Source organism: Eubalaena glacialis, chromosome 19 (genome assembly GCF_028564815.1).
Source record: "Eubalaena glacialis isolate mEubGla1 chromosome 19, mEubGla1.1.hap2.+ XY, whole genome shotgun sequence".
Classification (NCBI taxonomy): Eukaryota; Metazoa; Chordata; class Mammalia; order Artiodactyla; family Balaenidae; genus Eubalaena; species Eubalaena glacialis.
In genome coordinates this window covers 9,260,390-9,276,088 of record NC_083734.1, presented here as the reverse complement: position 1 = coordinate 9,276,088, position 15,699 = coordinate 9,260,390, and the positions used below count along the sequence as shown (strand labels likewise).

General features: G+C 38.4%; 1 protein-coding gene across 2 annotated transcripts in view; it reads right to left on the bottom strand.

Annotated features, from left to right (window-relative positions):
- The window catches only part of MYH10 (myosin heavy chain 10), a 136,507-nt gene that overhangs the window by 55,359 nt on the left and 65,449 nt on the right, over nt 1-15,699 (bottom strand). For both annotated transcript variants that reach the window (XM_061175183.1, XM_061175184.1), the window contains exons 7-11: nt 9,042-9,105; nt 7,197-7,295; nt 5,252-5,395; nt 4,899-4,994; nt 486-604 (exon numbers count right to left, since the gene is read on the bottom strand). In XM_061175183.1, coding sequence (XP_061031166.1) covers nt 486-604; nt 4,899-4,994; nt 5,252-5,395; nt 7,197-7,295; nt 9,042-9,105 — 522 coding nt within the window. The remainder of the gene's footprint in view (nt 1-485; nt 605-4,898; nt 4,995-5,251; nt 5,396-7,196; nt 7,296-9,041; nt 9,106-15,699) is intronic.

Below are 15,699 nucleotides of genomic sequence, written 5' to 3'. Positions count from 1 at the left end.
ACCTCAACAGAGGGTATTAGTACAATTAAATGTAAACTGGAGATAATCAATGTAGGAAATGGGTGAAGATGCCCAGCAAAAATAAACTCTTCCCTCTGCCCCTGGGGTTCTAGGCAGCGTATCTGCCCAGAGTCCACCAGGAAACGGGTGAATCTGACTCCTGCATTCTTGGCGCTGTCTCCCCTCCCCCCATCAGGGACAAGGGAGCAAGCAGGGCACCCCCCTGTTGGGCGGGATCCCGAGGTACATGTCCTGGGGAACATGAACGATCCGTCTACCTGGGGAAACCTCAAGGTGACATTTCAGATTTCCTTTTTTACAAGTCACCTCTAAAAATGTTCTGAGAGAAAGTACTCAATTAGTACCAAGAAACATCCATATAACAGAGCTTCTATTGATTCAGTTTGTTACATGCCCATCAGAAGGTCTAATGGCCACGGTTATCATTCAAACAAATGTGTGATAGCGACTGGTGTTAAACTTACTTGTTCTTTGGTCTGTGCTTTCTGCACGTAGTCTCGGCCGACCTTGATCCGGGGAGTGAGAATAGCCCGAGTGAACTCCATCACATTCATGCCAAGAAGATGGCAGAGCTTCTGGGCAACTAGAGGGTAAAAGGTCTCCTAAATACTAGGCTTCTACTTACGATCTAGTCACAATATATTCAGTAAACACTTGAAACACCTTAGTAGTTATCAAATTGTATTAAGAAATTAAATATAAGGCATAAGGTTGGGCAAGTTTTAGGTCTGATGAAAACCACCTTCATCCTTTCAAATTAATAATACTCATCCTTAGGCTATATAAGAGAAGATTAGTCAGCAATTACTTATTCTGGGTAATTTAATGCAAGTTACTAAGTCTTAGAACCCATGGATAATGCACAGAATGAGAAAAACGGTGTTTAAAAAAGTTTAAATCATCATGTTACCAAGACAACTTATCATGCCCATATAGTGATCCTAATAATATTTTAGTAGGCAAGAAACCTAAAGGTTATTAAAATTATTTGATTTCTCGGCTCACATAAAAAGCTGCTAATTTTGTTACTGTTGATTCTCACCAGCATTAGGGCCCCTACCTCAGCAGAAGTTCACTGTCTAATGTCACTAACGTCCAACAAGTGTCCCAATTATTACAATAAATGTTTGATTAAGTGTTAAAATAACAATAAAATTCTATAAGGGTAAGTACATTTTGAATCACGTTGGAAGCATAACCAAGTTCTTTCTCAAGGATGCACTGCATCCTACCCCCCTCTGATCCAGGTGAATTGTTGGCAACCTAGCAGCACCCTGGGTGGGCAGGGCAGGCCGTGCCTCAGGGAGCACTTCCTTTGGTTTGTGACTCTTCTCACCAGCTTTTACCAACTGCCCTCCTCAACCCTGGGTGGGCAGGGCAGGCCAGGCCGTGCCTCAGGGAGCACTTCCTTTGGTTTGTGACTCTTCTCACCAGCTTTTACCAACTGCCCTCCTCAACCCCTACGTCCTGGCTCCTTTTAGTTAACCTACATATGTGTGCTTGTGTGCAGGTATTGAATGGGAAGTGGAAAAATACAAAGAAGCAGCAAAAGCAAATTGCCTACACTCTCTTGCTTTATCACGATAAACATCATTTTAGCAGCAAAAAAATAGACTTTATGGTGTGGTTATATCTTGGCTTACTTTCCTCTACCAGGAAAACAAGTTCCCTTTTAATTGCATCAGATTTTCTACTTCTAAGCCTTATTATCCTCTTATTTGCCATTTATGCTTTTTTTTAAAGAGTCATATTCAATCTAAAAGGTAATAATTTGCCAATATCCCTCTGAAGGCAACTCCAGGGAGGCGCATGTAAATGTTTCAGCATCACTGGAAACGGAACCATTCACCCTGATTGTAGCCCGTGGTCATTTAACATGTGCCTCCAGCCTCTGTTCTCCTGCAGATAGGTGGTTAGATCTGGCAGTCTGTTTTTGGTTTTCGTTTTTGTTTTTGAAGCAGCAATAATGACCCTAATTTCCCAGCTCTCGCGTGGTCTGTCTGTGATTGTTTTTTCAGATTTTATCTAGTTTCAAACTGCCTTATATCCAAAGCCCAATAATCAAAACGTGCTCTTCCTTTTGGTTCATTATTATGTTTGTGATAAATTTCTGTGACTAAATGTATTTTTTTCTTTCGAATTTGTGGTGCTCTGGTACTACTGGTTAACAGCTATGTGCTATATTTACCTTATTCATGGGGCGGGGAGTGGATAAGGAGGAATGGGCTGTAGGGATTACTATGTTAATAAAGATAATTTTACTTTTAGTACTATAGACAATAATAGAGAATAAGTCTTTTTTAAGAAATGCCACTTTGGTACCAACATGTAAAAATGCCATGGGAAATTAATGTATAATAACATATTAATAACCTGATGAAATAAGCCAGTCACAAAAGACAAATACTGAATGATTCCACTTCTACGAGGTACCTAGACTAGTCAAATTCATAGAAACAAACTAGAATGGTGGTTGCCAGGGGCTGGGGGAGGGGGAAATGGGGAGTTGTTTTAGAGTTTAAGTTTGCAAGATGAATTCTGGAGACTGATCGCGTAATGATGTGAATATACATTACTGAACTGTACACTTTAAAAATGGTCAAAATAAATTTTGTTATGTGTAATTTTATCACAATTAAAAATTTTAAAAATATTGATAACCTGAAAAACTCTGGTAAGAGAAAGTAGAAATATCACCAATACTAAAAGAAGTCCAAGTGTATATGCTCACTTCAGGCCCTTATTTTTTGATCCTGAGTCAAGCATCAGACTGAAATATTTACAAATGAAATATCTGGGATGTGCTTTGAAATAATCCAGAAAAGGGGAAGTGAGAGGTGGTATGAATGAAACACGACAGGCCATGAGTTGGTCACTGTCTACGCCAGGTGACGAGAATGTGGGGAGTTCCTTACACTCTTCTCTCTCCTCTTACATGTTTACATTTTACTGTAATTAAAAAGTACAAACTCTTACACACTGCAACAGAGCAAGTGTTAATTAACCACCACTACCAAATATAGGTAATAACTTGAGAAAAATTATTTATAGAGTTGTAATTTTTTAAAGCTTCTCATACGATCAGAAAGAGATTTATTTTACTTTCATTACTGGTGATGTAGTGAACAGCAATGAAGCAATGACACTGGAGCCATTTTAGTTGTTTTTCTTTTTTAAAAACAGTTGTTCTGTAAATGAAGCAGGAAAAAAGGAAAAAGGAGGGAAGGATGGAAAGAAAGAAAAATAAAGTTAGAAAGAGATAAAGGAAAGGAGAAAGGAAGAAAAGAAAGAAGGAAAAGAATAGAGAAAAAACAAAAAGAGGGGGACAGCCTTGCCATTATGAGACATTTCCAGATTTTCAGGGAAATTTTCAAATGCCATAGTCTATAAAATCGTATGAAAAAGTAACAAATCAAGGGCATTAAAAAAAGAACGAAAACAAAACCAATCATTATAAGCTAAAAGTTATCTTAAAATAACAAGTAGAGGACTTCCCTGGTGGCGCAGTGGTTAAGAATCTGCCTGCCAATGCGGGGGACACGGGTTTGAGCCCTAGTCCGGGAAGATCCCACACGCCGCGGAGCAACTAAGCCGGTGCGCCACAACTACGGAGCCTGCACTCTAGAGCCCGCGAGCCACAACTACTGAGCCCACGTGCCACAACTACTGAAGCCTGCGCACCTAGAGCCCGTGTCTACAACAAGAGAAGCCACTGCAAGGAGAAGCCCGCGCACCACAATGAAGAGTAGCCCCTGCTTGCTGCAACTAGAGAAAGCCTGAGTGCAGCAACGAAGACCCAACGCAGCCAAATAAATAAATAAATACTTTTTAAAGGTAAAAAAAAAAATAACAAGTAGAAAACCTATTACATTATATTTTAAAAAGTAGAAACACACTTGGCTGCCTTGTCTTTCAGAAGGGTGACCTGATTCTCTTGTATCTCTAGGTCAAGATTTCCAAGCAAAGTTACACTAATACATTTCTCGTTCTAAATCTTAAATTGCTCGATTTTAAGTCTTACTTAACCACGTGAAAGCTATATGGAAGAAGTTGGCCCAAATGTCAATCAAAATACTTTGACTGAATGATACATTTCATGATTCTGGAACTCTAATGATTTAAGATGAGGTGCAAAGGCTTTGTCAGGAAATGGTGGTGATGAGGTATCAGGAGACGGACAGGTCCCTTAAAAGGGTTACACAGAATTAAATTAATATTGGTTACAACAAAGAAGGCCAATTTCCAGGGCAGAGATTGTGATGTATGTCAGCCTTCACTGGCCACGGTGGATCCTGGGAGGCAGGATAACGTCCTCGGGTGATCAAGCATTGGAGTCAACACACTGATTCCTCAGTTTTCTTTTTGTCTCCAGACCTTTGGAAGCAGACCTCACAAGGCTTGCAAACACATTTTATGGTTCACAAACTTCTGTCCTCGACCAGTGTGAATTTCAATCCATTTTCGATATTTAAAAGCTTGAAGATTTCATATTAAAATCTAGGTTTCCACCTTTCTTTGAAAAATCAATTCTAGCTGGCAGCCCTGGGCCTATATGCCTGGCAAGGAGAAAACTGGCTATAGAATGCGGCAGCTGCAGCTCCCTTTCAGATGAGCCCTGTGGTCTCTGCAGCCTGTGCCCCCTCCCATCCCCCAGTCCTAACGCCCCATGGCTAAGGCAGAGTCTCCACCGCCGCGTCTCACCCTGCACCCCATTCTCTTCCCTCCTTTATGGAATCAGAGTGACCCTTACTCCTAGGCACGTGGAGTCTCATAGGAAACACCTCAGGAGGGCTTTTATGCTTGCGTTGTAACATGTTTTTGGAGAACACAACAACAGACCATGGAAATAGAAATAAAATCAGTATTCATCAATTTACCTGTATTCTCAGGCATGGAAGCTTGATCAGTGTTTCGCTCCTTTTTGAAAGAAATATTTCCGAACTGTAGCACTGAAGATACCACTTTAAGCATTGCTTTACGTTGATATAAAAAGAAAAAAATTTAAGATACTGCATCAAAATGTAGCAGAGACATATTCTAACTTATTTTGTGCTAAAAATTAGCTACACAAAATTTTTCAGTAAGACAAATTTCGTAAAAAAAAATTCCGTAAAATTACAGGCAGTTCCCATTAGTTTCTCAATCATTTTCTAGTTTAGGTTATTTACCCCCAATTTATAAGTCTTATGAAAATTGAGCATCAGAATCTTATTAGAGAAATCACACATACACAGAATCTCTTCGTGGGAGAAGCCCATTATATGCATTGCTTCCATTGTCTCCTGAAAGTTATCTTTGTCTTGCTGTCCCGGAATAGGAATATAGCCATTGGAGAGAAATCTGTAGTTATTAAATCCTTCAAGGAGCAAATCAGCTGAAAGAAAACAAAATAGAATACAACGTAATAAATAGTCAACAACAGACTAAAACACATCCCCACCTTCAAACTGCACCCACATGGCAGAAGAACATCTAACCCATCACCACCACGTACACTTCTTTCTTTACATGCTCATGTTAAATACACAAACATAAGACAGTTTTCCATTATCTGTACAATGAAGGAAAACGATGATGTAAACAACAAACATCTAAACAGGGGCTTTTGGGAACAGCGGTTTGTATAATATTATATTTGAAATGAGAAAGCTGCGGTATGATAATCTTCCAGATAACTAAACTTTATTTTCAGATTTAAATACTTTAGGCATCTTTTGAGGGAAAGCTTTCAAACCCATATTCTACGTTCCTATATTAGCAAGGAGTTTATAGCAAACACTATGAGGTCAATGTGAAGACTGCATGGGCTTAGATAAAGACTTGGATATGGAAGGTGTAGAATATGGACCAGGTAAATCCTGAGCCCAGACAATGCCTTGAAACTCTTTCTCCAAGTCAGTCTGTTTAGTGGTACATTACCTCTGAGAGTGATGTCTGACATAGTAATAGTCCGACGGGGTGTTATAACGGACACTCCCACTGACTCTATACTTCAGGGGCCAGGAGTTAGAGAGAACTTAACTGACTCCTTCAAGAAATGTGTTCTTAAGAGCAGAAGGGCGTTCTCAGGAGCACTCAAAATAGTAACACAGATAGTTATCCCTTTAGTAGATGTTATCACGTGCTCCTAGCTTTCTGTGTCACTGGCTCTGCTGCAGAGAATTTCTCCCGATCACCCCCATCCCTTAGTTCTTATTTACATCACATTTAGCTTCTACTGGGTATTGCTTGCTTTTTTTTCTTTTTTTTTTTAAATCTCCTTCTTTTAACAGTTTTGTCTTTTTTTTTTTTTTTGATTCATTACTACTTCAGAATGCCTGCCAGTCTGAAAGCCTGAGGGTTTTCTTCCCTTCAGCGTTACCAGCGTAATTCAATGTGTAATCTTGAATTTTTAGTCTCTCACTGGCAATGACTCTATTTATTTGCTGCTTATTATTATTATTTTTTTCCTTGCAGGTCTTTCTTTAACTGATTTCTGGGTTTAATGCTTCCACAGATGACCTATGGTTAACAAAAGCCTAGACCCCAGATGAGAAAAGTATTACTGGGTTTTATATGTCTATTTTGATATCTAAATAATATACATACTAATTCTAGAGAAGCAGCATGGACTTTGAAACTCAGAAGAAACTGGAAAGTTGTGTACCTTCTCCTCTCCCTCCTGACCCAGCAAAACTCTGACCAAGAACAGAATTTACTTTTTACCCTGTCCAACCCTAAACTTGTGATTCACAAAATAAATAAATAAAAATCCACACAGGCTCTTTCTAGTACTACTGGAAGCATAACACATATTCAGTTGTAAATCTAGGAATACACATATTTATTCAAGTTAATTTTATTAAATAAATTTATTTTTTCTTACTTTTGTATTTATAAACTTTGAAATGGAATGTGTATAAAAACACATCATTTGTCTTCTAATTTAAAATTATTTTAAAAGAAAAGAAACAAAAGTACAAAAGGTAATATAACACCACCCATATGCTTGCCACTTAAAGTACTGATCCCATGGCTTGGAAGTTCAATATCATTTTCGTAATTTAACCAGCTAGAATTCTGGTGTATGTGTATAAATCTGTTTCCCAAAACTGTTCTCTTTCTCAAAAAAATTTTTTTAATATTAAAAAAGATACTCAACTGAATATAAAATAGTAAAAAACTTTGTAACTTACACTTCAGATGTTCTCCTGCTCCAGATAACAATTGGTAAAAGATATGAAAAGTACGTTCATCTTTTGCTTGACGAACAGCACGAGATTTTTCCAGAAGGTCTGAGCAAAGGAGGTTAAGGGTGACACTGAAGGCAGGAAAAGCCTTTTGACATCAGAATTACTATCGCAACTTCACAAATAAGGAAACCAAGGCACAAAGAAATGACTCAAAATAACACAGCTGGGACTTCCCTGGTGGCGCAGTGGTTAAAAGTCCGCCTGCCAATGCAGGGGACACAGGTTCAAGCCCTGGTCTGGGAAGATCCCACATGCCGCGGAGCAGCTAAGCCCACGTGCCACAACTACTGAGCCTGCGCTCTAGAGCTTGCGAGCCACAACTACTGAGCCCGCGTCCCACAACTACTGAAGCCCGCGCGCCTAGAGCCCATGCTCCGCAGCAAGAGAAGGCACCACAATGAGAAGCTCACGCACCGCAACAAAGAGCAGCCCCCGCTCGCCGCAACTAGAGAAAGCCCGTGCGCAGCAACGAAGACCCAACACAGCCAGAAATAAATAAATAAATAAACATAAATAAATAATAAAAATGCGAAGCATTGTATGTAGAAAAGATTAAAAAAAAAAACAAAACAGCTAATAAGTGGTAGAGGTACACATCAAAACTTTGTTGAACTCCAAAATACACGTGCATAGCTCCTGTCCTACCCCTGCGAGTCCGCACTCAGCGCCTGCACGTCATAACACCGCGCCTCCGCCTGGGTATCAGGACGCACATCTGGGGCCTGTTTGGGTTCTCTGTCCACGGGGCCTTGATGCTCCCGGCGTGTCTCTGGGTTGACAGCCACACTGGGCTCTCAGAGTCTCAGTTTCACTGCTTTGGGAGAGGATTGCCTCCTCTGAAGTAAACCTTCCCAGGGGCCACCAAAGTGAATTTTATGTGTGTGCCATACAGCCTGATTTTAAATCAGACTATCCCAAACACATCCTCCACATTCGGCGAAAAGTACACTCACACGAACGATGCTCCCCAGTATGAAGAAACTCTAGCTCCATTCGCCTGTCATTTTCAAGTGCTTCTTGTGTTTTCTGGCTCTGAGCATATTTAGAGACATAAAACACAGTTCTGAACTAACAGGAAAAGTTTGATTTATCCCTCACCTGAGGGATAGAAGCACTGTATTTCTATCACTGAAGAGTACTTAACAAGTATCAGAGGATTGTCACCTGTATCTTTCCTAACTGGTACATTATCATTCAGAATCATTTCTAATTTATTATCTCTTAAATCAAATTAATTCTTTATATACCTATCACTCTTTAAGGCCATTCTATGCATGTGACATTTCTTAAGACTAGTCTATGTATTTGACTTTTTTTGCCTCTAGTTTTATTCTGCTTAACACTAACTGAAACTACTTCAGCTCTGTACATTAATAAGGTTTGTTTCGATGGGACATGTTCACCCCACTAGTATCAGAAGTAGATGGTAAAAAATGGGCTAACACAGCAGTAACTGAAGATGTTTTCAACATATCGGTATTCACCTAAACGTCCTTACAGCACACAGACACTTCCTGGGTCGATGTACAGGTACCCTCACCTCAGTGGGACCCTCTACTTCCCCAGCCATGTGACCAGATCATGACCTGGTGTTAAAAACGAACAACAACAAAATACCACTTTGGAGTTCATATTCCGAAGTTGAAGGTATTTGAACAAGTCACAATCTCTCTGGGCTAAAGTTTTATCATCTGGATAATGGAAGAGGTACCACAGAGGGTGGCCACGAGGCCATAGGAAGATTAACTCATTCTCTATTTTGAATAATGCGATTATGAAAAAGGATACATGTTTCAATGTTGGCCCCAACGATATACCCAGTTACGTCAAAGTTGATCCGAATAAACTTGCCCTGAAAATAAATCACAAAGAGAAAATTGAAAATAAATTAAGGACATAGGATATCTGAACACTATAATAAAACAATAAGCCAAAGTACCCTGTCATGTATCCATGAACTGCTTACAAAAGCGGATCTTATATATTGCCCCAAACAAAAAGTCTCAATAAAATTTTTTTTAAATGTAGGGCTAGGATAGGTTACTTTCCTTGACATAATAAAAATGAAATCCTAACCATTTAGAACTTTTTAAAAGCTCTTCTAAATAATCTGAAAGATTTTAATAGCTTTAAAGGAACACTATGCCCAGCCTTATAATGCTAGACTTGAAAAAAGTAAATAATATAGATGACTTCCTAGGAAAACAGAAATCCATTCAGGAAAACAACAAGAGAAAACTTTAACAGACCATAATCATAGAAAATAATAAAATATAATTACTCCTTTAAAAATGATGGATTGGTCTTAAATAGTTTTGCAAATTCCTAGGGAATATTTGATTGCTTTACTACGTAACTGTTTCAGGGAAACAGAAAATAGTGATTCTTTCATAATTCATTTTATAAAGTTATCATAACACTGAATACCCAAACTGGTAAAGATATCATAAAAAAGGGAAAGCAAAATAAAAGCAAATATCTTACTTATAAATACTGATATAAAAGGCCAAATTAAATACTTTGCAAAATAAAGGAACATAATAATGATCAAGAATTCCAGGACTGCTAAGGACTGATACTGGTAAACATACTACTATTATTCAGCAAATGAAAAGGCAAGGGATTGGAAGGCTTTCTTTATAGAAGTGGACAGGCAGATTCTAAAATTTAAGGGAAATGAAAAAAATCTAGAAAAGTCACAACAATTCTGAGAAAGAGGACCAGAGCTTGAAAACTCGCACTACCGGATTTCAAGAAGCTATAAAATGAAGAAGACAGTGTGGTATTGATTAAACGACAGAGATACAGGATCAACAGAGCAGAGTAGAGTCCAGAAATAGACCATGCACATTCGGTCAGTTCATCTTTGACAAAGGTGCCGAGGTAATTTAACAGGGAAAGGACCAGTCTTTTCAACAAGGGGTGCTTGAAAAATATGCAAAATGAAACAAAAAGAACCTAGACCCTTACCCCACACCATATACAAAAATTAACTCAAAATAGACCACAGACCTAAACGCATGGGCTAAAACTATAAAAGAAAACTTTCTAAAAGAACTTGCTAAAGAAAACAGGAGAAAATCTTTATGACCTTAAGCTAGACAAAGATTTCTTAGATAGAATGCAAAAAGCATAAACCATACAATAAAAAAACTGATAAATTGGATTTCATCAAAATTTAAAACTTCTGTTCTTTAAAAGACACTGCAGTGCTCGTTTCGGCAGCACATACCCTGAAAAGACGCTGTAGAGAAGATTTTAAAAAAATAAGAGAGAGAGAAACCAGACTGGCAGAAAAAATTTGCAAAGCATGTATCTGATAAAGGATTTTGTTCCCAGAATATATAAAGAACTCCTACAACCAGTAACAAGATAAACAATCCAATAAAAAAAAATTGGACACAAGATTTAAACAGATACTTCATCAAAGAAGATATGTAAATGGTCAGTAAGTATATGAAAAGATGCTCAATATCATTAGTTATTAGGGAAACGCAAACTAAAACTGGCACAATGAGATAGCACTACATATCCACTCTGTAAAAATTTTAAGAAAGACCAGCAAGGATATAGAACAATTAGGACTCTCATATAACCCTGGAACGAATGCAAACTGGTACAGCCACTTTGGAAAACAGTTTGCCAGTTTCTTATAAAGTTAAACATAAGTTACCACATGACACGAAGTGTTGCACGTGAACGTCCACAGCCGCTTTCTCCTTAATAGTCCCCCAAAAGAAACAATGCAAATGTCCATCAAGAGTGAATGGATAAAGAAATAGTGGTATATTCACACAATGGAACACCGCGGAGCAATAAAAATGAACAAGCCAGTGATACACCCAACAACATGGATGGATCTAAAAAAGCTTTATGTTGTGTGAAAGAAGCTGGACGGAAAACACTACACTTACGTCATGATTCCATTTACTTGACATTCTAAAGAAAACAAAACTATAGAGACGAAATAGACCAGTGGTTATCAGAGCTACAGTTAGGAGGAGGGGACTGACGATGTCAAGGCAGGAGGGAAACTTTTTGGAGGATGGGAATATTCTATCTCTGGATCACGGTGCCAGTTACACTACTATTTACATTCGTCTAAATCCATCGAACTGTACACTTGAAAGGGGTGAATTTTACTGTATGCAAAATGTAACTCAATAAACTAATTTTAAAAAATAATCAAGGGAGATATCTTAGGCCTCCTTAGATAAACATCATTTAAAAAAATATAATTAAACATCTATTCCTTAGATTTACAACAAACATGTTAAATTAAACGTTACTTCCTTATGAAATGCTGATTTACACTCCTCACTTGTGTCTCCACTCCACTTGCCCATTATTTTACCTATGACTTCAGGACTCTTCTCACCTTTCCAATGTTATTTTTTTCAGTGTATAAATATTTACTTTAAGTAGAAAAAAATGAGTAGTCAGTATTCAGATGCTACCACAGAATTTTTGAACTGTGATTTATTGCAGGTAAATTATATCTCAGTAATATTGATTTTCAAATCTGAAAAAAGGGATAACTTACTAAAATCAAGAACTCATATTTTGGGGCTTCCCTGGTGGCGCAGTGGTTGAGAATCTGCCTGCCAGTGCAGGGAACACGGGTTCGAGCCCTGGTCCGGGAAGACCCACATGCCACAGAGCAACTAAGCCCGTGTGCCACAACTACTGAGCCTGCAAGCCACAATCACTGAAGCCCACGCGCCTAGAGCCTGTGCTCCACAACAAGAGAAGCCACCGCAATGAGAAGCCCACGTACCGCAACGAAGAGTAGCCCCCGCTCGCCACAACTTAGAGAAAGCCCGCGCGCAGCAACAAAGACCCAACACAGCCAAAAATAAATTTAAAAAAATAACTCATATTTTTTCCTCAATACTATGAGCACTCAGTAAGAACTCACCCAGTTTTCCAATTTTAATAAACTCAAACCAAGCTAGGAAAACAAGGTGAAAAGAGATCGTACATGGGGAAGCTGGGGAGGAAGTTCCTAATGCTGATTTCCGGCAGTGAAGTCTCCCTCATGTACACACCAAGGAGCTGCCTCCCCACCCCAGTTCTCCCCTTCACCATTTCCAAAGTGTCCTTCAAACACACCCCCCCCCGCCGCCACCAAAATGTAAATATTCTATCTCATATTTTCTAAAAGCCTTGCTCTGCACAGGAAATGCATGGCTAGTTTGGTATGGCTAAGGTATCATGCCGTCATAATAACAGACATGCATTCCATTAAGGGTCTGCCTCAGATGCCACTAAATCCCAAAGGGTTCAAGAGGGAGGTGAAAAACATGAGTCCTGGAGGAAGCAAAGGCATTCTGTGAAAAACAGCCTCTTAGCACCCCTCACACAGTCATGTGTAAAGTCACTCACCACATTTATAAATTATCAAAACATTGGCTAAACCAAAACAACTCTGGACATGGGTCTAACATTTGTAACTGAGTATATGCAGACAACAGAGTAGAACATGAAATTGGAAATGAGGATGGTGACACAAATACCAGCAACACCCTCTAGCTTAAAAGCTGATCTTGTACCACCGAACTTAATGAGGTAACAATTTAAATTCCATCAGACTACCATGCAAATCTTTAAGAGGCTGCTGGTGAGCATTGAACAATTTCTTCTATAGAGAACTTGTTAATTACTTAAGCTTAACAAAATAAAAATCACAATTTGCTTGTTTGGTTAGTTTTATTTTATGGTGGGAGGGAAAGTTTTGTTTTGTTTTAACGTGAGAAAAAACTTTTCCTCCTTTTCAGACGGGCTCTTGTGATACCATATAAGTATTACTTTTATACAAACAACCAATTCACACAAGTAATATGGTTGTGGCATTGAGAGATGCTGACCAGTGGCCCCCAACTTCAGGAGAACCAAGGCGGTGTTTTTTCGGAACCTGAAGAACGTGGTCTGGGCACGTCCAAAGGACTGAGAGGCGGTGCTATGGGAACAGAAGAAGGATTCCCAGAAACAGCCCAGCGGAGCTGAGTAGTCTTACAGTTTATCAAGTAGATCCATTAGCTTCAAGCTAAACGGTAATTTAAAGGGAGGATCTGTGTTTACGTTCTCGTAAAATAAAACTACTACAGAGAGTAGTAGGCCATGATACACTGCAGTCTGATTTCAACCTCTAAGTTGTAAGCAAAACTACTCCCTTATCTTCAAGAGATACAACATCCTGGGGTAACAGCTGTTCAGAGTGGCAACTATCAACACCTTCATTCCCTTCCACCAACAGGTTCTCACTTATTATTGCCCTTGCATTGTCAGAATGCAATACTGGAAGAATACCTAAAACCTCTGACAGCCCATAATTTTGTTTATGAGAGGAAGTCCTTTTTGGCTCTGTAATTGTAAAACATTTTCATTTTTAGATTTACAAGCACCGATTAGAATGGTCAATCCAATGAATCTCTTCATTTCTACACCGTCTACTTCCTTCCAATCACTTTCATATACAATTCTGCCTTCAGCACTTGTCCCCTTACAAACCATACTGCATAAATGCTGGTCCACAAACATTACACAAGATGAAAGAACACTGTCACACGGCTGTTTAGTAAAACCAGCGGTCCAGATTCTTATTACAAAATTCTGAGTTAGGAAATCCTTCCTGCTGAATGACTAACTGGATGCCAATGACGTACTTCCTTTTTGTCTTTAGAAATAGATTGTTCTTGAGTTTGAGAAAATTCTAGGCTACCCCATTTGAAGACTCAACCTGAGACTTACAGAACCAATTTCACCGTCATCAGAGTCTACAACGCTGCCTGTCTCTTTGCATTCATCTTCTGATTCATCTAATATTTGTGAAATGTGTTCCTCTGTCACTTTACTTCTCTTTGTCATTAAGGTGAAAACAACTGATTTTTTCAACTATGTTCACTGAAATCTAAAAGCAGACTACAAAAATGCTGTCTGCAGCATTCTTTCATACCTTCTTGAAAGATAATGCAATTCTTTGGGCAATACAGTAAGCAAACGAAAGGATGATGCAACAGTCACTGTTATAGCATCCTTCTAGGCAATTCCATTAGTCTTATTATTTTAGTCTTTTTTAAAAAATAAATAAATAAATAAATAAATTTATTTATTGGCTGCGTTGGGTCTTCATTGTTGCGCATGGGCTTTCTCTAGTTGCGGCGAGTGGGGGTTACTCTTTGTTGCAGTGCATGGGCTTCTCATCGCGGTGGCTTCTCTTGCTGCGGAGCACGGGCTCTAGGTGCGCCCATGGGCTCAGTAGTTGTGGCACGTGGGCTCAGTAGTTGTGGTGTGCGGGCTCTACAGCGCAGGCTCAGTAGTTGTGGCTCACAGGCTTAGCTGCTCCTCGGCATGTGGGATCCTCCTGGACCAGGGCTCGAACCCGTGTCCCCTGCATTGGTAGGCGGATTCTTAACCACTGTGCCACCAGGGAAGCCCCTATTTTAGTCTTTTTAAACATTGTTGGGAATAACTGATGAGTAATGATGAATCAATTCCAAAGATGATGAAATAGCAAAATGTTACAAAATACAGAAAAAAATAAGATCACTAAAACCTTTAATTTTTCTTAGACTTATAAAATGGCCCAAAGGACTCATATGGTAATTATGAGAGAAAATGAGTTTTATGCTATTTTTAAAATAAATCATTTCTGTTCTTGTTTTGTGGAAGACCCTTAAGAAACAATAAAGTTCAAAAACTATCAGTCCTTACAAATCGTTAGAACTGCTCAAAAAAGAAACTCAAAAACTAAAATCAGGTCCTGATGTTATAATGAGGAGTAAAATTCTTTACAAATTTTAAACAGCTGTATCATCTATAACTACTTAATTGAGTTAATAAAAAATTACTATTTTAAGAGAGAGTAGTCAAGACAATGTTGTTACTTCAAAGCTGCAAAGATTACACTGCCAACACAACTGCTCAAACATACTTTTTCAAACTTCTCATTTTAACCCTGCAGAAAGGTTAATCAAAATCATATCATATCACCTAATTCTTACTGAATATTTCACTTAAAAATTCATTATACAGTAATACAAACTTTCAACTTTCAATAACTTGTCTAATTTATTATGTATTTATCTACATGCTGTTTAAGCTTTCAACTTCTTATACTATTTCCTATTCCCTTTTCTTTACCACTCTACATTAGAAGTTCAAAATTCATTAAACAAAAGAAATTCTTTATTTGGGCAAAAGGACAAAGTTATCACACTGGTAATGTTGAACTCTAATAACTTTAAAATTTTAAATTGAACACTATCTATTTTATATTTGGTGAACTTATTTTTCCTTTACTTCATGAGAAAATATAAACTAAAAAGAAGTTAGATTCAAAGGAGAAAAAAAAAAACAAAAACAAAGTTTTTTAGGTCTTCTGAACTAAAAACACGGGTTTCTGAACAGGTAACCTAAAAAGAAATGTCCCCAAATAATTTAGACA